This window comes from Amphiprion ocellaris, chromosome 17, assembly GCF_022539595.1.
Source record: "Amphiprion ocellaris isolate individual 3 ecotype Okinawa chromosome 17, ASM2253959v1, whole genome shotgun sequence".
Classification (NCBI taxonomy): Eukaryota; Metazoa; Chordata; class Actinopteri; family Pomacentridae; genus Amphiprion; species Amphiprion ocellaris.
The window spans coordinates 14945914-14969652 of record NC_072782.1 but is presented as its reverse complement, the minus strand read 5'-3'; the positions used below and the strand labels follow the sequence as shown (position 1 = coordinate 14969652).

Sequence of the window (23739 nt, the reverse complement as noted above, 5' to 3'; positions counted from 1 at the left end):
AAGCTTCTTTGACATGGCTTTGAGAGACTTTCTTGACTCGTTCAAGTCAATGCTTTGCTTTTTCAGATCTTTGCTGAGCTCAGAGAAGTCAGTAGATGAAATCAGTCGTAATTGCTCACGAGAAGTTGAGGCCATTCCACTACGAAAATTTGATTAACACAAGTTTTTACATCACCAAAACTGATAATTCAAGTTGCTGGTTAAATAGCTTTTACAGCTTCCATTCATACTTTAGCTTAATCTTTGATAGGGTCACGACCAGGTGGATATTTCTAACTCTGTACATTTCCTTAATTTTATGACATTAGACGCATTTACCTTTACCCTTCGACAGTCACATACTGTACCACCTATTGTAACTTAGAATCACCTTTTCACTAACATCAGTCTTTCTTTTGGTTGTATTTTCAAAAAATCTGCAGGGACACCATTTCTGAATATCAACAAAAATACTAGAAAGTCTGAAAAATCACTAGGAGGGCATCATATTATAAAATGAAAGTGCTTTGCAGTCTGTTCAATTTAATACCAGACTGTGGTCTTGCCAAGGTCATAATTTATTTAAAACCAAGCAGCCCTATGATCTAACACTGAATTAATGAATGTAGAAAAAAAACAGTAGAGCTCCCAGAGTAGTCTCACAGATTAATATGATGCAGTCTAGTCTCTCTAGCTGTTATAAAGGAAGACCAGCAGACCTTTTCATGTAAATCAGACCAGTGAGTGTTAAAACTGTCTCCTCTAATAAAGCTCAAGACGCTGAGGTAAACTGAGTAAACTGACTTTCAAGCATCCTCGCATTAAACACTCTAAACACGTTTTGCCAGTTATGTAAATGTTGTGTTTGGGTGTACAGCCACAGAGAAAAAGGATACAACTCTGGGCTTTTCTGTCCAACGAAGTATAAAATGAAGCATCATGTGAATCTAAATGTCTTCATTGTAACAAACAGGCATGTCAACTGGTGTAACGCATTTCCATAAACCTAGGTCTGTTGTGTTTCTATAAAGTCTGATTTGGACAAAAGCAATCCATTCAGAAGCATAGTGACTCCTGACGAAGGCCTTGCCCACAGCTAGCTTTTTATTCTGCGCGTGTTATTCACAGGAGCAAAACCATTTACAGAAATAATAGTGGTGGTGCTATGTGTGGGTACTGAATCAGCATATGCAAATTACTGCCATCAAATTAATCAGGTGAGACTTTGCCACTTCAAAATGTTTCGGCTTCAAAAATAACATGGATGCCCTAAAAGTGTGAATTAACAGTGACAAGTCAAGCTTATCTGAGAAGGGCAAATAGAGCAGAGTAGCCCACAGTTACACTCGGAAAGGCTTTCACAATGCCTACATCGCAATTAATGAACATAACACCCCTAAAGACACTGGAGCTGAGAGCCCTGTTTAAAAAAAAATCTAATAAACCTTGGGAGCAGCTGCAAATGAGAAATGACCAACTAGCAGACTCATCAAACGTGCGGTGGTGAGTCAGTTTTACTGGGAAAAGTTACATTTACAGCGAGATAAGCAACATCCTACATGAAAATAATGTATAGCCTAATGTATTTCTACTAATAGCCTGTAGGTTTACAGGCTATAATTTAAATTTACTGTGCTACTCTATTTTGTGCACATGACATCTATTGAAGTGTGATTTCTCCTCAGTTGCTCTGAGGATTGTTACTTTTGTTCCCATTAAAATTTTTCCTTTTCTGATTCAAGGATGTTTCATTCTGTACAGACTGCAAAATCTGCTGTTGAAAATCTGGCATATTAGGCTATATAAATGAAACTGACACAATCAGGTGTATTTATTATGTGTTTTATTCCATTATGATATCATTGTTTGTTTCTTTCATTCCTAATAATTGCCCAGCCAATGACACAACGTCTTTGTTCTTGTTATTGTCTGGTTATGCCCACTGAGATATCTTAGCCTCAGTGTTAAAACCACCTGCCTAATGTTGCGTAGGTCTCCAGCTCTGACCTGTCAGACTGTGGACCTCTGGGTGCGTCTTGTGGTGTTTAGCACCCAGACGTTGGCAGTGGATCCTTTGGGTCCTGTGGTTTGTGGGATGGGGCCTTCGTGGAAGAGGCTTCTACTCTGCTGCTTGATCAATCTGAGATCTGGAGTGCAAGCTTGACATGGTGATGCAAAACCTAAAACCCCAATTAGAGATAATGAGCATCTCAGCAGTGGTTGTCAATGTGTTAACCAGGTTTTCTTCATCAGGCTTTGTGCACGCTTTCCTTAAAAGGGGTGTTTGATGCATCATTTGAGTCTTCTTCTGCACTAAATGAACCAGTGGTTTGCCGCCTACTTCAGTCTAGAGGAACAGGTTGTTATAAAGGAGAGCTATGGACAATATAAAACATTTATTTCGGCAAAAAGTGCAGTTACTGCAAACGATGCAAGAGATGAACGCTGGTGGAAAATTGTCAGCCGTGTATCTATTTTACCACTCTCATGCATGGTGCTTATTTCTAACATGACAGCTGCACATTAGAGCTGGTAAACTTTAAACTTCATGCATTTAAACATGATGCTCAAGAAGCCAATTTAAGTCTAACACTGTCTCATGATCAAGGGAACTTGGAAGTCACTTTAGTTAATAGCCAAATCAAAGCGATGTAAATGTTACTGATAGAATATTGTCTATGACGAATGCCAATAAATTTCTAATCTGTGTTCTACTGGCTGCAACAGACTTGGTCACAAATCAGGACCACATATAAAAACATATTTATGCATTTTATGCATCGCCAAGTGAATACATGTAGGTTCTCCCTGGCAATACGATGCATGCAATCTTTAACTGCATGACCTTAGTGGGATTATTTACTGTACATCCAGCTCAGCAGGTTTGCAGATGCAATGTATTCCCACAGCAGAGAATCTATATAACTCAGGAAAAGAACATCTTACAAAAAACTGAAACCCCAAACTCTGGACAGAACTTCCTCCAGAGCAGGTTAGCTGTGCAGCCGAAAGTCTCTTAAAATCTGAGTGGATAACAAAATCAGCTTAACTTTTGTTATCCACTCAGATTAAAAGAGACTTTCAGGGCAGCATAGATCACCAATCATATTGCTTTGTAGTACACCCCCCTGGGGAGTTCGGAGGCCATGTTCACACCTCAGGCTCTTGGTTGTGTTCCTCCAGCATTGTCTGACCAGTTTTTACATTGTGGTGGGGAAACATAGTCCCACTGTGGGAGGCAAATGCTGTCAGGGAGTGTCGTTGCCATTGGAGGGTCTGCAATAAGAAGTCTCAAATTCTCATCAGAAAATGTTAGACTTTGTTAGTTTTATTGTTTTTTGGTCGTTTGTTGTTTTTTTTTTTTGCTATTTTAGCTTGAAAAATAACTGAAAAAGTGTGTGTTTATCAAACTTGGTGATGAATCAGTCTTATTCTCATCTCATCTTTTCTGTCAGCATTTATTAGCATTTTACCTTTCGCACTTACTGCATATCAAACACTTTTTAGATGTACAAATTGTACTTCTATTCTGGTGAATAGCTATACTTTATCTAAAAAGAGCAGAATTAATGTCAGCTTAGTTGTACATCATAACACATCATCTGACTAGAGCTATTGTGCTGTAAATGCTAATGGGATTTCTATCTCTGACATCTGCTTTGTACCTTGAAATACAATTGCATACCAACCTTGTCGCCTTTATGCAAATCTGTCATCAGCTAATTACTTTGTCAAGTTGTTTTATGGATTTGATGGGCATGAATTTCACCATAATTAAGTGCAATAATGAAATGTATGTGCTTGTCTGGTGTTCAGGTAGATGTCATGGTGCAACAAACAAATGAGGCAGGAATGGATTTTAGATTAGTTTAATGATACAAATAAGACAAACTGTAAAAGTGAAACCGAGCAACCATGCATGGAATATAGTGCAGTTATGAATTACACATTTTATACATATGCTGCATACAAGTCTGCATTTCAGTGGCTCAGTAGCAAACCTGAATCACCTGAAAACCTGATAAACACACAACACACCAAGCAAATAGTTGTGATAGGTGGCAGCTGGCTCATCAATAATATTATAAATCACAGTGCAAGTAAATTTTATTTATCCACTATCATAAATACTCACTGATGTTCCTTGGATGTTACTCCTGTCATTTTGGGCCTCAGGCAAAGCCAGTTTTGTGTCCCTGTGCTAACTTCTGCAGTTAGTCATGTTTAAAAACCTGTTTGCACACAAAAAAATTAATTAATGTGCTCCTAGTTATCATTGGCTGTATAATAAATCAAATAGTTTAGCTTTGCAGCATTTGTAATCAAGTATAAACCAAAGTTGACCAAAGAAAGAATGAGAAGAAACTGAGTGGAGGCTCCAGTCAATACGCAAATGAAATGAATGCATTTACAAAAACTGACCACAAGGGGGCGATAAACTACAGTTAATGATTCCAGTACAAATGGGTAGCATTATCTCTGGCAAATGATGCAAAGGTTGATGGGGACCAGTAGTTTAGTTACTGAGTTTTATTACAATTAAAAGACATAAGCAGATGTATAAATGTAAATTCAATTTTGCTTGACTTTGACCTGTATCCTGTCAAATACATTAAAACATTGTTATTCCAGCAGGGCAACAAATGTATGCTTGCCTTTACTAAAAACTCTCTCTCTTACACAGTCTTACAGACATAGCTGTTATCTTCAGGGAAACTACAATGTATGCAGACTGATGAAATGTTGTATGAGGTGTTGGCTAAATCCTATAAGAGCTGGGTCAGATATGTATATTTATGAAAGGTTATTCATTTAATAAATGACCTTATTATTCTTGCATTATTTACGTAGCTATTGTTACATTTTGAGTACAAGAAAAGCACTCAGAGACCGCAGTACTCCACCAAAGCCATTCATTCCCCCATATGGCATTGCCACAAAAGCAGCATGTTTTTGTAGAAATGCAGCATTTTTTTTTTTATTAGTTATTGATGATCAGAAATCTCGGCAACATAGAATGTGGCCATTTAATATAGATGTACCCACAAGCAAAATGACCTTGCGCTGAGCACAGGCGTGTGTTATGCATGTGTACATTATATACAGACACCGAATCGCATGACCAAAATATGTAGCTCGTGGCGGGAATTGATGGGACTCAGAAACACCCCCACAATTTAATCAATTGTTCCCTGTATCATTTCCGATAAGTCCACAGGTGGATTTGTAGTAGGATCACAATCATGTGATTGTCAGCAGGCAGCTGACGTAGTGTTCCCTTGTTGTCATGGTTACAGTGACTCCGTGCTGCTATTTCGCAATGATACAGAAATATTTAAGAAATCCGTGGATCCAGGGTATAAGCTGAATCACTGTCAAAATTTAATCAGGTGGTCCTTGTGTCATTTCTGACCTTCCCTGAAAATTTCATCCAAATCCATTATTCCATTTTTGAATAATGTTGCACACAGACAAATGAACAAACAAACAGACAAACATATGCCGATCATCACGTTCCTTGCCGGAGTAATTATGCATTTACAGTTTTAAAGGAGTTTTTTTTGACATAATGTTTATTAAGTAATCTCTGCGAAAACATATAGTGGAGGATTTAAGTGTATATTCCATGACTCTGAAATACCATTTGAAACTGGATATTAAAGAAAATGTAGGTGTCTTTTCTTTATATAAAAATTTTGTGCAGAGGTTTGTTAATTGGAGGCAGGTTGATTTATGAAAACAACAGACATAAAATAATCCAGAAAACCATATGTATTTGCAAATTGTTTCTTTACGTGAACCCCAATCTTTATTTCTTACGTCTTTCTGAAAATTAAACTCACATTAAGAAGTGTAATACCTCATGTGAGGGAGGCCACTAGAGATGTAATATTTCAGACAGATAAAGAAATATTTACTGGACTGATGGATTTGGAAAAAGTATGTGAATAATCAACATACATGAAGATAATAAATGCACAAAGCATCATGTCACAAGATTCCAGGCTCCGAGAGATTATGTTAATTGTGGATTGTCAAATTAAAAGACGGCTCTATAGCTGTCCTATTTTCAGTGTGTTGAACTGTCATTCTGCCCGTTTAATTATCTGTAAGTCGCAGATATTAGCATTTTTCTGTTAATTGGGTGTATTTATGCCTGCGTGTTGTCTGGGTCACGCCCTTATGATGAGCAGTTTGCTCATAACGCCACATGATGGCGAGAACGAGCAAGAAGTGTCCCAGTTTACTCCTCACGACCCGTGGTTTACTCCAGCATCACTGGCTGATGAGGATGTAGTGTGTCTGCGCAGTGATGGGGGAACTTAGAAGTTTCAACCTTCAAAATAAGAGCTTTTATTAACGTTGGGAAACCTTGGAATGCACAAGCCATCTTTCATATGTATGAATCTATTGATTAATATTCCAATTGAAAGGGACTGCTGAAAGGAAAAAAGATCATGGTATCGTCAGGACTGTGACTTGATAAGATACAGAACAGAGAAAATGCAACCAAGCTGCACTGAACGATTACGCAAACCACCCCTAGATGTGGCCTCTGATATCCAATAGAAAGTATGACCAAACAGTGTTGTTAAAAAATCATGATTTGCATAAATTCTGAAAACAAAACTAAACAATAAGTAGGATATTGGCCTTATGGCATCCAGACAGCCAGCATTTTACATAATTCAGTGTAAGTCAGACTTCAACTTGATATTTAAATCAGTAAAGTCAATTTGTAGAACAAATAATATTTTAGGTTCTTAACCTTGTTTTTTAACTTGCTAGGTAAATTTATGTAATAGATAATACAGTAGGGGTCTTACCCTCAATGTTTAAATGAGTAAAGTCAATTCATACAACACTGCAGTTGGACCTAACCATGATTTGGACTGGTATTATGAAATTAGTCTACTGGATTAGTATATCAAAAACCAGTGCAGGATCCTCATCTTAATATATAAATGAGTGAAGTAAATGTATATATAAATTATTTTGTGGGGTTTTAATCTTGATATTTAAATTAGCAAAGTAAATATTTTTGTAGTTTGTAATGTTGTGGGGTCTTAAGTGAATTTGTTGTGTGAATCTCATTTCTCTGCTGCAAAGCACTTAGCTCAGTGTCTGCTATTTTAAATGTTCTATGTAAATAGCATTGCATGACTTGATTGGACACAGTATCATATAGAACAAAGCTTATTGCTGTATTATTTACTGCATCTCAATGACTTGCACGCTGTGTAAAGGATCGGTAGTTTATTTTGAAAGCGCTGACCGGATGCTCTGGTATGTCAATGCAGTTGTGTTGACACCGGTGCTGAGTGACCCATTGAGCCCAGTCTCTTAAGAGGAGTATCGCCCCGGCGGACAGCAGCGGCAGCCTTCTGGCTCGGATATTTTTGAATTTTCTGGATTTATAAAACAGACGTAAACTCCGGGATGCCTTCAAATGTTCAAGGTAATCAATACCACGATAGCAGACTGCTCCGTCCTCTTTCCCGGGCATCTTCTTATGTGTGTCGCTAGCTAAAGCTTAACGTTACAATAGAGCATCAGAGGCCGACCCGGTTACCGTCAGAGCTAAGCCTGTGACGAAAATAAACAGCTCCCTGCTAAATTAACCTAATTTTTTACTGTTGTTTTTTCAGGTGGGAAAGCCTTTGGGCTGTTAAAGGAGCAGCAAAGGCAAAAACTGGAAGAAATAAACAAGGTACGCATGTTCTCTTTATGTCTCCAACGGCACCTGACGGCAATTTGAATTTAATGAGCTCGCGCACACTTGACTTGGCATTAGCCTTGTTTTTGAACGCAACACGGAGGATTCGCGGCGCTGGGATTGAGCTGGATCAGTGGAGCTGTGAATAATTAATACCGCAAATACCGTTCGCATGTATGGGAGCTGACCATAACGATGCTGCTGATGTATTTGATCGATTACCCCGCCTGCAGTCCTGTGGCACTTGTTGAACGGCTGCACGCCCCCCACACATGTCTGCTGTTGAGGGACTCGGTGTTTCCCTCCGACCTGATTTCATCGATCTGCAGCAGAGAGCATGTGAAGCCGTCCCCCTGGCTGCTCTGCTCAGCTCTCGGGCTGGAAACAGGTGTCTGAAAGGGCCCTTTGTTTCACATCAGGGTCTCGTTTCGTCAGATAACCGCAGCAGTCTCCTCAGATTAACCGGACGCCTGTATAATCTCCGTTTCCCCGCTTTGCTTTGGCTGTCGTCAGCTGCGGCCACACGAGAAACGGGTCGCTCCAAGTGCAGAACACTCCCTGCTCCAGTTATCTGGTGCTTCTTCATTTGTTCTGCAGAGAAATGGGAACAGAAGTGACCCCTGTTCCCTAAACTGCTTGGTCTAAAAATAACAGCTGTCCTGTGGTTAAATTCAGGGTTTGTTTGTACAGTGACATCTATTTCGCTCTATTGTATTATCATGGGTGCATTTGCATTATTGGATCCTGTGGTAATGAAAGTTCAAATCTCAGCCGTGTTATATGTGTGTGGAGGTTATCCCTCTATCAACAGATGTAGGTCAAACAACCATTTTTTTTTTTAAAGCAAATAGACAAATTCTATCTTCTTAAACAGGGCTGCACCTAATGGTTGATTTTCATTAGCGGTTATTAAGTCAAATATTTTGTTCATTTATCATAAAATGGACATCACAATTTCCTTTAGCACACGGTGAGGTTATTAAATATCCTATTTTATCAGGCCAACCATCCAAAACCCCAAAACATTTGCTTTACTATCATGAAGACAAGAAAGGGCACCAAAACCTCACACAAGTTTTGGACACTTTTCCTTGATTAATGATAAACCTGATAAATAATAAGTCTCTAAATAATCATTACTGTGGCCGACTGTTTATTTTCTTTCAAGTACCTAATATTTAATATAGTATCTTGGAGTTTTGTACAGTTTTTCCCTATTTTCTGAAACTGAACAAAAGTGTATAGCAGCAGCATGTGTTATTTTATTCATTTACATTCTTTATAGCATGGTATAAAACACATGGTCATGAACAAGTTGTAGATTGCAAAATGAAATTGAACTTTTTCTTTTTAAGTCAGAAAAGAAGACAATTTGCATGATGTGTTTCTGTGTTTGCTTAGTGTGCACTATGGACCAAACAGGGCACTTACAAGAATGCATTTGCCACAAAGGCCTGTGCTCCATCTCACAATTTTAGTAAAAGTGGTCTAAATCTGCACTATGTTTCCTGAAATTGAGCTTGACAGTTTTTGTTCAGTCTTGCTGACAAACAGACCGTCAGATAGCACTGATTACATATCTCCACCAAGGTGTGAGATAATTGGCTGACAATTTGCAGCTGCAGTTACAGCCTTAGATCTGAAAGTTTAGCCAGATAAACATAAACAGATTTTATCCCTTGTAATACTGGCCATGCGCTTGCTCAAATACACTTGCATACTTGTCTGGTGACTGAAAGGACATTCCTGTCTGAGAGCTACAGGAGTGATTCAGCACTACTGAGTCGGGCGTGCCTGATAAACATCCAGTTGTGTTTATCTCTTTACCCTTAATTACGAGTTTGACTGACATATAGAGGTCAACAGAGAACAACCTCACTCTTCTTGCTCTCCCTTCTTTCTGTGAGGATAGGAGGTCACTCCCACACGGCATATTGCATCATTATAATTTCATCAGAGTAGCTCCCTTCAGGCTCCTTAATACCCCTGTGAGGTGTCCCAGTTAATTAACACAATGATAAGTAATGGCAATCCAGGGAGAATAACATGTTAAGACTGTGAGTCATCACTACATTTTTGACATGACATGATCAGATTAATAAACTTAGTGTTCTAACATATGTGTGGGCTTTTGTGTATTGAATAACACTCCTGGAATTTCTCAAAAAAGGGCTCAGAACTTTCAGATAGGGTTTTCAGTTTGATCAAAGCCTGTAAAACCTGTTTTTTCTGATCACCTTGAATTTCTTTCTCCTTCTCAGGAATACATGGAAGACCAGAAATACAGGGATGAAGATGACCTGCCTGAAAAATTGGAAGGTTTCAAAAGTAAGTAAATACAGTTTTGTCCTCAGTTGTATTAGTATCTTCCATTGTGTGGTTGTCTTTTTGAGTGCGTGTTCATTTTTCCTGGCTTTTGTCTTACCCTGGCAGGCTGCACACACACATTGGCCCTTAGTTTTCAACGTTTTGTTTTTCTCTGTGGGAAGACAGACTGCTGTGATTTCAAAAAGATTTGCAAGGCCAAGTCCTCAGTGGCCTGTGAGGAATGTGCTGGGGCGTTCCTCTGCTTGTTGTTACAATATTCAGAACTTTGCTGGGTATAACTCATAGCTCCCAGGAACAGAATTATAAATAAATATTGCTACAAGCTAATTGCAGGAACAGAAAGTAAATGTTGTATGATAGAACTCCTCCCTATTCTTCAGATATTACACATACAATGCATTTAATACATGTAAAGTATCTATTTAGTTTTTTGTATCTGGTATATTCTGGACAGAGTAACACATGGCTGTTTATTCTAATAAGCATCTTGAAATTAGAAAAATATACTACAGTGTCCTACTTACATTGTTAGATTGCTGGAGGAAATGGAGCAGCAATATATAAACAGAAAGAGGATCTAACACTCGGGTCCTGGGAGGTTTGCTGTTTTTTCTGTCGTTTCCATACTGTCCCAGTGACCCAGAGGTCAGCATCTCCTACTATTGCTGTTAACTGTCAGTCAAACACAATAACTCTGGATCAAATATATTCTTAAACATATCCTGCTTTAACCGTTTAGATGAAAGCTACAGGAAGGCCTTTCATTATTCATTATTAGATAACTGGGTAATCTCATGATATTTTACACTGTTTTATTAGTTGTTGCTTTGTCACTACAATGCTCATGAAGTAAAACTTTGAAGACTATAATGGTTATTATCAGGTAGTGTTATGAGATACTAACTACTAAAAGCTTCCACTAACAAAAGAAACGATCACATTTTTGTACAAGGTAAGATTAGATTTATTTATGTTGCATTCACACAGTAACAAGAGCAGCAAGAAAACCTCCTCTCATCCTGCTGCTGGTCTTCCAGATAAATATTCTAAATTAACATTCTCTGAATAGCCACAATATTAAGACCACATGTCTAATGTTGTGTAGGTTCTCCAATTTTTGCTGTAAGAACAACTTTAACCTGTTGGATCATTGACAAAATACCGCCAGAGGTCTCCTGTTGTGTCTGGCATCAGTAAATTGCCGGTGGGTTTTTGGATCCTGTCTGTTGCAGGATCGGGGCTTCTGTAGATGAGGCTTGTGTAAGTGCATCCTGGGGATACTTGATCAGATTGGGATTTAGGGAGTTTTGAGAACCTTGGGCTCTTTGTCATGTTCCTCAAGCCGTTCTGGAGCATTGTTTGAGATGTGACAGGGAGGAGATCAGGGAGTACCATTACTTGTTTAGGTGGGTGGTTTCCCAGCAAAAGATTGCTTTATAAAGAGATCATCAATGTTGTTCACGTCACCCAGCAGTGGTTTTAATGTTGTGGTTTATCTGCCAATTTGAAGTGGTCTGTTAACAAGTGCAACAAGATACAAATCACACGTTATCTCACCCTTTTAAATCGGATGACTTGAGTATGAACACAAGTTTTATGGTGACTTAATTAACATGGTGCCAGTATTTTGTTGGCACTTTGTGTAGTGTGTAGTTCTTTTCTTTCCTCCTAAGTTGGAGATATTGCTGCTATTATATATATGTGTGTGTGTGTGTGTGTGTGTGTGTGTGTATATATATATACAACTCTAGTTACACAAATGGTCTCTCCTATTTTGCTACTTGTAATTACATCCTCAGTCATCATCACCCTCTCAGCAAGACATTGTGAGGCTAGTTCTGCTAAGACTTTTTTGGAATTGCAACAAGCAGAAAGAATGTTGTTTGTCACACTGTTAGGGCTTAACAGTTTCTCAAAATTTTCAAATCAAAGTTGTAGGAGCCAAATTTTTTTTGATAAGGGTGAAATCTGTCACAACACATTATTTTCAAAAGATGTATACTGGTGCTACAGACATGCCCCAGCCCACAAATCATCTTCCCCAATGGGGAAAAAGGTTGTTTGGTGCAGACTGCAGCAAAAACCACGTCATCATTTTATATGGTTTCAGTGGAAAAATAATGCAAAAATATACCAATTGTTTGTTTTTCGTCCTTCAGCCCGACACAGTGTTGTTGTTATTTATTCTTTCTTTTACTTCTGTTTAATAGAAGATAATGCTCTCCCTTTTTTAACCCACGTTAATTCACATTTTTGCAAATAGGTATCAGTAAAATTATGCTGAATTCACCTTAAGGAGTTACTGTTTGTAGTGTGTCCTCAAGTTAGAAGGAAGGAAAATTCTGGAGTAAGGAGCATCTGTTTTGGGGATGTTTATGTTACACTATCAGTGCAAGATTTTTATGCATTTAGTGTGTATTTGGAAAGCTTAAAGTGAAAGAGCACTATAGTCTACTATTCTAAAACATGTATGTTTGGAAAGTTTACTTCTAAATGACAATGTTGATGTCATTATGTAGTGGCTGAAGAAGTGAGATAACTTCAGTAAAATTTGTTCTCTGTCATGACAGTTTAGAAACATTTGCAGACAGTATGTTTAGTATGCGTGTGGTTCAAGTGTTTCATAACTCAGTAATAACTGCAGTAGTCTCAAATAGATAAATAAGATGGAGAACGGAAATCAAGTTGTTTTTGGAATGAAAGGAAGCCTGTATTACAGCTCTGATCTGCCTTGAGGATCAGTACCTTATATAGGGATGGGAACATTCTTGGGTTAGCTGTTGGCCAAAGTGGCAGAGGAAGTCTCTGAAGCTATCCACTTCAGCTATTTTATCTGTTTTCTTAAAATGGAAAACCCCTACAGATGATAGCTGCCTAAGTGTTTGGAAGATAAGCACATGAACAGATTCAATTAAATACATTAAATCCAAATTACACCACACACCTCTCTATGAATATCAGAGAGAAGTAGACAATAATCATAGTTGTGGCTGTGCTCAGAGTTTAATGGCACTGTCATTTTGTCTGTTGCTGAAGGAATCTGGGTCAGGAGGAAACACTGAAGACTTCAGTTTTGTTTAGTTGAGCCATTTTCTGTGACTGCAGATGATCAACAGGCTGCACTACGACCAGTGGCGCACTCAAAAACTGCTCTGTGTGTGTCTGTGTGAGTGTATGTGTGTGTGTTTGGAGGCCCACTCCTCAGAGTTTACGAACAGGGTTAGCATTGTCCTGTCCCACTCCCCATGGGTTCACACAGTTAACACAGTCCCCTCTCTCTCCCTCCCAATACACACACAGAGCTTCCATTGTGGGACAGAAATAGCAAGTGTAATCCGACTAAAGTGGTCTTCTAGAGAAAAGAGAATGGGGGAAATTTGGGAAGAAGCGGGAAAATATCCGCATTTGGTGTTGCACCAGATGCAGCCACCTTAGTTACATTCTAACAGTGTGCTTTCATAAACCAATGCAAAAGCAATGCTTACTGTTTACCATCACTACAAGTATTCATTTGGACTATTCTCACTGTTACAGATTGTGGCTGAACAATTTATTTCACATTGAAACAATACAATTAGCAGCTTGCAAGGACTGCAATTTACGATATATCTAATGCAGTGTGTCCTACCATGGGTTTAAACAGTTGTCAATTGTTTTACAGATTCATGCTGTCATTCTTGTGTGACAGTCACACTTGTGATGGTTTTAGTGTGCTCCATCACATATTTTCAGATCCATTACACTCTTAATACTGAACTGAAGCTTAACTTTAAAAAGTTATATCTTAAATCAAATCAAAATATTTGTCAGAAAAATTGCAGTTAAGTATTATCCCCATATTGTTCAGTCTGAGAACAAAGTGTTTCTAGGTGACAAAATAACATTAGAAATAGGCTTGGCACTCAGTAGTTCAACCCATCAAGTCTACTTATCGATTTCAACTTGCCACTCAACGCTAATTGATTTTCCAGGTAGCTAACAGGTATGCTGCTTCAGGAATAGTTATGCATTTATTTAGTTTCTAACCAAGAGTTACAAAAGAATCATGCTGTCAGAATTCTTTTATTAACTGATTATCATTCTTATCTTTTTTCCGGCTTCTGACATCTGAGGATTTGACCTTTTTCTTTGTCACGTACCTCAGTAAACTCAATATCTTTTGTGCTTTTATAGTAGAAAAAGACTGAAAGCATGATTGTAATATTGCTGACACCACTGTCAAATTTGTCTAACACAGTTTCTTTAACCATAGACGAGATAGCTATTTCCCACTATTGTCTTTATGCCATGCTCAGATAACAGATTTCTGGCTCCCACTTTTGTTTGTAGATAGCGAAGAAAGTGCTATTGGCCTTTTTCTTTTTCTTGACATTGAACAAAAATGGGTTTTTACCAAACTGTTTCTTATTGTTAAATGACTCTTTGTATGTATGTTGCTCTGTGCTTAAAGAAAAAACATTGTGTCGCTGAAAACAAGCTACAAGACAAATGCTGAATAGTGCTTTTACAACAGTTTTAACTGTAAACTAAGTAGTTACATAGTTCAGGGAAAAGCGTTCAACACTTTAAAATGTCTTCAGCGTCTAATATTGTTTGTATCTGTTGAGAAGTTTTATGAGAGTGGGAAGTGTTTGGCAACCGTCTGCAGTTTCTCTGCAAGTTACCAGGCTAATAGGATCACATTTAATTCGAGTGCTTTACTGTGAGGGATGCCTCTGTATCTGGGCTTTGCAATTTTCAGTCAAAACATCTTTGTTCTCCTTCCTGATTGCTGTGTTAGAACCTAAAGTACTCTTTCAACTTCCTGACCCTCTCACTATTAATGTGCCTCACATGTCAACTCCACTCAGCTGCTCTTTGCTTGCTTCTCCCAAGACAGACACACTGAACACACACACAAAAACCCAGCAGTCATTATCAGCTGTTTGTGTCTATCCTTTTGCCAGGTCAGCTGTCAGCAGAGTCTAAGATGGTGAGATCACTAGATAGTATGTTAACCGTTTTGCTGACATGGGTCTGGCTATTGGTATTTAAAATGTTGAACAAGCGAATGTGGTATGTGTGAGGTAGAATGAATCACCACTGTTAGTAAAACTGTCCTGTGTGTGTATTTGTTTTGCAGATAAATACGCAGAGTTTGACCTGAATGACCAAGGCGAGATTGGTGAGTAACAAGCAGCACTAAAACACCAGCTGCACCCAAGATAACAACTGTTAGCTGACCTAGGCACGGTGTCGACAAGAGGGAACAGTAATTAATACTATGTGTGTATTGTCTGGCTGCTGTGAGGACAGGGCTCAAACTGGCTCATGTGTCATGGTTGTGTCCTGTATGTAAAGTGAGACCATAACCCACATTAGTACATTGAAATGACTTCAGTTTTTGAGCAGATGTGAAGCAAACTGCAGTGTCAGACAGTAAATGTGGGGTGTGTCCACAAGTCCTGAAAGAAACTGTTACATTTCCTGTCGAGCAAGTTGGGCAAGGGTTTTTACAGTCACCTCGGCACAATATTTCTAAAGTGGCGCCAAGTAGAGGTGCTTGTTCCACCCCTGAGGTACGGTCTGTTTCAACAATTAATGAATGGATTTCCATGAAATTGGGCACAAGCACGGCCAGAATATAAACTTTAATTACTTTTCTTGCAAGCACTTGGATCAGGTCATGATTCTGAATTGTCCAATAGCTAGTTTTATAGCCTATTACCTTCGAAACGAAAAATTTTACATTCATGTCAACATCAACTTTGCTCTGTACTTGGTGGTAATTTTGAAAGTTCTAGCATGCTAAGACACTTACTCACACGTAAACATGGTAAATACATACATGTCAACTCCAGATACCCAAGATGATGCAAACTACACAGTCAGACATCAAGGCGGCAGCATCCAGTGTGCATGATGCAAAAGAGCATTTGAAATCACACATGTATCACAGAGAGAATTAGCTACAGATGACAATGTTTGCACATCCCAAATCCACCTGCTACATCAAATTTAGTAAAGGCTGAAGTGATGCTTTGCAATTTCACAGCACAATCTGCTAATGGCTGTAGCAGGCCTGACTAAATTTACACCACGCATATGTTTATGTTGGTTTAGAATTTAGATAGATAGATAGACAGATAGATAGATGACGGAAAACCTTTGTAAGTTTCCATAGACACTCACATTTATGTAAACATTCTACCAGGTAAAGATCAGTGCAAATAAACAAGTTGCTAACATCCCTCTATATTTTCATTTTGTTAGCTACACTGGTGTACGAATACATTGCACATTTCTGAACCATTTTTGCAGCAATAGATAGGTACAGTGGTTTTCTTACAGTAGCAAACCCATACATAAAAATGATTCACATTCTCCCACCTGGATGAATCTGATTGCTAACTGCACCTTGTCTCAGATCTGATGGGTCTGAAGCGGATGATGGAGAAGCTGGGGGTGCCCAAGACCCACTTGGAGTTGAAAAAAATGATTGTTGAGGTCACGGGCGGCAGCAGCAGCAACACCATCAACTACAGGGACTTTGTCAAGATGATGCTGGGAAAGCGCTCAGCTGTGCTGAAACTGTAAGTTAAATCTTGTGTCTTTGCACAGTGGAAGAATATAAATGTTGTTTTTATGTCTTTACAGACTGTCTGTAAACCATCTGCTTCTTCATTGTGTGTGTTCATGTAACTGAGAGGGAGGATGTGTATTGTGTGCTGTGTCAGCCAATTGTTTCATTCACCAGCAGGGGCTTCAGGGATGATTAGCAATGATGTCACTACCCATATGCTGCATTAGTTGTTAATTGCCATGGCAACCAAACCCATCTCTATAGCCTATCCCTAGTCAACTCATCCTTATCTTTAGCTGCGCTCATGCGCTTAGGTAACAGATTATAGGCTGATTAACCACTGACCGTCACGGAGACCTGTCAAAAATGCCCAAACTCATCAGATTTTTTGAGAAAATTGATATTTTACAATAAAAATCATGCATTTTAAATGTATAATTGTAATTTTTGCATGTTCCCTGATGAATGAAGTGTGATATTGACGTCTGTTTTGAAATGGTGTGGCCACAGTAAGCCTTCTAAAAGCCTTTTAATGCAGCCTTTCACTGGGTCAGCTTGCGGGAGTCAGGGCCAGTGTGGGTGCTGCATGTCGGCTTCACTGGACTAAGCTGGCTGGACCCTTTAGTAGACAAATCTCATAATCCCAAAAACACCAAGCAGAGAAAATGCATAACTTTAACTCCTTTTTATCCCATATTCCTCCAGCTGCTATTTATAAATGTCTCATTCTCGCCTGCTGCTCCTGTCCAGTTAGTAAGATAATCTCTGTAGTCCAGCAAAAGCTAATGCTGGTATTATTTTCACAAGGAGAATGGTACTTCAGTGATTCTGTTTTGTTTTAGACAAGATTTAAACAGACCTCAAAAAGGTAAATTTTACTACACAAATATTTGAATCATTATTTTGAGTAGTGATTTTTTTTTTTTTTTTATGGCAGTAGCCTTCTATTGGCTGCTACGACACTTTGGGATGTATGTGATATGGACTTACCTATATATTATTGTCTTTGATGGAAAAAAGAGTTGGTAATTATATTTCGTGCATTTATCAAATAGTATGCAGAGTTTCTATGCGGTTCTTTGTAATGTATGTATTTTGTCAACTCCAACCGGCAGCTTGCTGGTCCTGTGGATAACAGCAAAGGTCTACAACAACTCTCTTGTGTGCCGATGTTTTTGTCTTTAGTAAGAGGGAGATTGGAGGGAGAAATGCAGGGTACAAAACTGCTTTAGAAAAGCATTCATTCAAAGCATTTGGCAGGACAACAATTGATTTCGTAGCAGTTAGAGGAAAATGATTGAGGTCAGGCTCAACAATTGGGCTCAGTCGACATTAGACAAACACAAAGTACAAAAGGATACAGCCATTGTAGTTTGTTTCCCCGAGATTTTTGAATGGCAAATTAATCTTATAGTATTTCGTTAACAGGTAGCAACAGCAGAGAATGTTGTTTTGCAGTTTGTTGTTCGTCGGCTTTTCACAAATCATTTTTTTTTCTGTGAAAGTCAGCAAAACTTGAGTATGTACTGAATTAAATGATCACAGGAGTACTACATACTGACATGGTGTCATTCTTTGTATTAGAGTGTGTATATGTATTTTGTCAATATTAATATAAGTACACTATGGTCAGCCAGTCAGTTTGTCTACTCAGCTCTCTTGTCTTCATCAAACAGATTAGCCAAACATGGTAATATGTTATAATCCTACCATCATTATCATTCTGAATTGAAACGCAGTCACAGAAACTTTATTCATATCCACAGTAGCTCATTTATTTACACAAACAGCTTTTATAGGATTGATCACTGAACCAGCAGTCGTCAACTGGTGAATGGTGATTTGACTGTCTCCTTTTAGCATCGGGGCAGACCAGGTTATCACAAAGTGTGATGAAAAACAGGAGTGATTATCAGAGATGTTTGAATCTCTAAGTGCCGGTTTCGTTGTTGGGATCATTGCTCCTTATGGGCTTAGTGGAGCTTTGCAGAGTTTTCCAAAAAAGGAAATTTAAGACAGGCATTCGCTCTGAATAGCTCCTGTCAGATCACTCACTCTGCAGTGTACAGCCTAAACCGCCACTCCTCTGAGTCCTTGTGTGGCTTCTTTTCATTCCTTTCACTTATTGCATAGCTGCTTCATTCCTTGACTGTAACTATGGTGCTCTGCAACCTACAGTTTATACTTTAATGTTCACCACTTTCAACTTCTTGATCTACCTTCTATTATCCTAATTTACATTTAAATTGACATTTTGTCTTTGTGCCTCTCTCCAGGGTGCTGAAAACATCAAGCTAAAGCTCAGTGTCTCTATTTGTAACCATTTTTCATTTCAGTTGACCTGATTTGTGGAATAATTGATTAGTACAACGGAAAATTGCTATTTGGACAAAAATGACCTTGTTCTGCTTTCTATTTTGAAGAAAGTTGCTGCTTTTCTTTGTACTGTAATAGTATTTTAATCCTTCTATGGGATTAGGGCTGGCTCAGTCATACAAAAGAAGCTATTTGAGGACGCGAGTCCATTTTTCTTTTCTGAAGTTTCACACATCCAGCCTCTACTTTCTAGTAACAGAGAAAATCATTGCTACATTACCGTAATTGATTGTGAAAATGATCTGTAATTGCAGTGCTAATTTTGGTCAAACGCACACAAAAGCCAATTTAAAGCTGGTAATTTACCGCAGTAGTACTTTATTGTCAGACATCAACATGAAATAGTTCATGCCAAATGTGACTATTTTTCTGTTGCACTATTAAAATGCTGGCTGGGACATGCACATGTATATAGCCTTTCATATTAGATAGCTTGGTGTGTAGTAGTCACACTTGTTGGCAGATTTTTCCGATGTCATCCTGTGTTACTGCTACAAATATTACATTTTACCAAAGCACTTGTGAAGTTTGCCTTAGTATTAAGCCAGAATCACCTTAACAACCCACTAACACACCCCAAGCAGCTCCAGCAAATCACCCACAACTCTCCACCTGCTACACAACACCCTCATTATGCCCTAGCAATTACCTAGCAACTCTAGCAACTACACAGCGATCAGCAAGCAACTCCTCAGTGAAAACCTCGTCTAATTTTCTTGCAAAGCAGACGTGCAATAGTTTTTGGATTTTTTTTTTTTTTTGTAACTATCCAAACATGTTTGGTTTCTTGAGTGACATCTCACAGGTTAATAATTCATCCATCTTTTCACATAGGCCTTTGTGCATTCATATGTGGATATCAAGCAAAATACATTGAATGTTGCCATTTTGTGTAATTGATATTCTATTTTTACTATTTCACGACTCTTCTCTGTCCACAGGGTTCTGATTTTTGAAGACAAAGCCAATGGCTCGGCCTGCAAGCCAGAAGGACCCCCTCCAAAGCGGGACATCGCTAGCCTGCCTTAAGTCTAGATGTCAGCCTCCAGACTGCTAGTAGAGCAGAGGGACCATCAGTGGTTGCGTGAAATAACATGTGGAGTGTCGTAATAATGTGGGACCCGTGATAGAGGATGTTATTTTGTGAATATATATGATATGTGCAAGGTTTCTGTTATTTGGAAGACTGAGCCCAACACTCACTAAATGATGTTTGACTGTGAATATTATTATTCATCTTTTTTTTTCCTTAATTAAGATGTAGCATTGATAGATGTACACGTAATCAGCTCGATAAATTCAAATTTTGTAGTAAGTGTTTCGTGGTTATATTTTAAGGGAAGACTCCAAATTCTCCACTAAGTTGCTTTTCCTTCTGTGTTTCTTTGTTTCGTTTTTGAGACACATTCAATTTAACAGCGTGAGAGTAGGACATTTTTGAAGAAGCACAAGGGAAAGAAGCAGTTTTTTCTGACACATTTTTGCACTGTCCTCAGCAGTCTTGCATGGATTCCTGCCAGGCTTATCTTAGTCAGCGTCTCGCTTTAGATCAGGTGCCAGAGATTACAGGGCCAGCTCATTTCCTCTGGGACATCAGACCCTTGAAGCTGAAATACTGATCTGGAATCAGTAAGCTAAGTTATCAGGAGCCACCTCATGATGTGATAACTTTATCTGTAGATGAGTGTACTGCTTTGCGTTTTGAATATCCACTCACGTAGTTAAGAGACGTGTAAGAGATCATCTTGACCGTGGGACTTTCAGTGTCAGTATGTGGCTTGAAGCACAGCACATTTGAGTCGGTTTCAGCTCTGTGAGGTTGCACATCTGTTCATTTTGGAAGGAGTGTGATTTACAGGCACACAAGCAGAACAAATGTACATATTTTACTACACAGTACAATCATATTCTTTCCAAGTGCCTCAACGTACAGATACTGTAGACGCTGTAGAGTTAAACACGCAGTTTGAAGTAGAGAGTGCACAAAAGTGTTAAGCAGTGTAAGCAGTCCTCTCAGCTTATTAACTCCAGAAAACCATGAAATAACGTTTGTTGTCATTTAAGATAGTTTTAATGATGTTTGTTGAATTGTATCGATTCTATTTTTTTTGTTATTGGTTTCCACAGAATCCTGAGTGAGTGAAATTCACAAGTGGTATTTTTTTAAATGTATCGTGTGTTTTGTCCCCTTTTTCTAACCACAATTTTATATGTCACTGCAAGCATTTATTCTGTTTATTGGGTGATTTATGTTGAATTTATCTTTCTCTCACATATTATTTCATCAACCAGCCATTTATGTTTCTTTCACTGGGTTTGTCAGCATTTTGTGCCTGTGTTCGTTTCTCCTGTGTAAATTTTCCTTCAACTCTCACTATTTACTGTCAAATTGGTACTTCTACACCTAACATGTTTTATTCAGTCATGTTATTTTGTTTTCAGTCTTGTAGGTATCTTACATATTTTAGTGTTGTTAAGATGCGCATTGTTTGCAGACACCAAAGGAATTAAAATTCTTCTCACACTGGCCTGCTAAGTTTTGAATTGTTCGCAGAGGTAGCAGAGATCCTGCATAAACAAGTGGTATTTTGAGTTTGGATGAAAAATGACAGGGTTAACAAGCTTAATAGGAAATATCACGCTACACAGAAAGAGGTTTGATGCAGTAATATTTACTGTGTGTGTTCCTTTATACGTTATAATGCAAGGTGACCCACCCTCACTTTGCAAAGAGCTCCGCAGTCGTAAAGATTAGCTTGGGAAGTTTACAACTGAGAGTCCTTGTGTTGTAAAAGATCACATTGTGACACATCTTTGGCTGTTTGTGCAGATAAATGTTTAGGTGAAACTAATGCATTATCACTTTTGCAACTCAATGTCTGTATTTCATTTCATCTTCCATTCCGTTTCTGTATGAAGATTAAAAAAAAACGGTGTGAATCTTTGACTGTCATTGCTAGTTGAGTCACTGTTTCAGAGTAAAAATGCTTTCATTCCATATTTTTATGTACTTGCGTGCAAACGTACACTTGAGCAATAAAAGGTTTTCATGAGAAAGTAAACATCTGTGAACGCAAACTGTCCCTTAAATGGCTTTGAATGTGTCTCATTCTGTGTGGTATGTTTGGGCTTTTCACATTGTTGCTTGTACGAAAGATTATTTGCTTGGGTGTGGAACAGTGTGGAGGATAATAAGCAATGCTTTAACAAGCGTGCTAACAGGCGGGCCCGGGATTATAATAAGCACCTCTGTAATTAAAATGATAACCACTGTTGTATGTAATAAACTGCCAGGAGCTTATGTAGGCACAATGGAGGAAGAAGAGTTGGACAGTGCTGGGATTCTCATGTAAGAGAAAATAAAACATCCTGGTAATGGCAGTGACACTGACCCCGGGGCCGCTGTTAGGTCCACTTTAATCAGCCGTGTTTCTACAGTTAACAACAGATTGATTTTGCTACTTTTGCTGCATTTCCTCTCAGTTTTCAGGCCTCTAATATAAAGTGTGTCAGTCTTGTAGTTCTCTGTATTGTTCCATACTTCACTGTCTCACACCAACCATTTATTTCTGTATGTGGCGTGAGTCACTTTGCTTCCGCTATGTGTTCAGAAGATTTAGCAAACACACACCATCTTGCAGTCATAGACTCATTTTTGTTTGTGTGACTTGTCTTGCTAGTTATGACTGGAGGAGTTATCGTTTAGGGTAATAAAAACTTAATGGCTCGCTGTCATGGAAATAACAAGTGTAATTCTCCAGTGCATGTCCTAAGCTTTATCTCCTCTCCTGCACAGACATTGCCATCTGCTGGATGCTCAAAGCACAAATGCAATACTTGGCTAATAATAAAGTGGAGGTCAAGCTACCTTAAATTGATTTATTTGAAATTAAGGTTTCTGCATTTGCAATAAAATTTAGGATTTCTTTTTATAGCAACTAAATTGCCCAAAAAAGGCTGTCCTGTGCTGCTTTATTAAGACCATCAGCAGAGAAGAAAAATATAACTAATGTCCATTTTCAAGCATGTGCTCGATCTATTTCTCAAATTGTTATTTGTCATTTAACAGCTGGTGGTATAATACTGAACAAAAATATAAATACTGCATGTGAGGTTTTATTAAATTCTCTTCATTCTTTTTAACATAGAATATTAGTTATTGGTTGTTTGAACAGACTGGATGTAATGGAACAAGCAAGTATGCACTATATTGGTAATGACAATAGACAGATTGAGAGTGAGGCCACAGAAGAGAAATCACAAGTGAGGGATGAGTCACACATCTCTGACGCATGCAGGTAATGACGTTGTCGGTGCTACTTGGGGATCCACTCTTCTTAAAGGAATTGCAGAAGTTGGCAGACATTTTCAGGGACAGGATCACATCACACACATCCATCTAGAGTATCATGTGGCTTATTGTTGTATCATGCTGTCTGAAATGATTTCTTAGATGACAAATGGGGACACTGTGAACATTCAAGTGCCTGCTTATGACCCTAACTGACATCATAGCAGCAAACAACTTAGTCTCATCTTTCTTTTGTCACATGTGGCATCATGTTATTTGAATAAAGCTGCATTTTAAGGTGGACTATTACTGTCACAGGTCAAAAGAGTGTCTGTGTACTGGTCACACTGTCGGATCATAGTCCTTTAAAGCCACACTTGACCAAGGTGTGGATTAACTCAGTGGCTGAGACTTTGTGACACATTGCACAGCTAAAGTGAACCCTTTTCTAACCATAACTATAGACGTTAGATTTAAATTTTTTCC

At 38.5% G+C, this 23739-nt stretch overlaps 1 protein-coding gene across 1 annotated transcript; it reads left to right on the top strand.

Moving 5' to 3' along the window:
* The first annotated feature begins 7282 nt into the window (after positions 1-7282).
* aif1l (allograft inflammatory factor 1-like) lies at positions 7283-22024 on the top strand. The gene is made up of 6 exons (XM_023279540.3): positions 7283-7438; positions 7629-7690; positions 9958-10024; positions 15147-15188; positions 16431-16596; positions 19904-22024. Exons 1-6 carry the CDS (start codon positions 7420-7422, stop codon positions 19989-19991), a joined length of 444 nt encoding a protein of 147 aa, XP_023135308.1. The 5' UTR covers positions 7283-7419; the 3' UTR covers positions 19992-22024.
* Positions 22025-23739: the final 1715 nt, after the last annotated feature.

Coding starts and splice junctions, on each gene's coding strand:
- aif1l (XM_023279540.3), top strand. Junction 10,025..15,146: donor AAAATTGGAAGGTTTCAAAA/GTAAGTAAATAC, acceptor TTTGTTTTGCAG/ATAAATACGCAGAGTTTGAC. Junction 15,189..16,430: donor GAATGACCAAGGCGAGATTG/GTGAGTAACAAG, acceptor ACCTTGTCTCAG/ATCTGATGGGTCTGAAGCGG.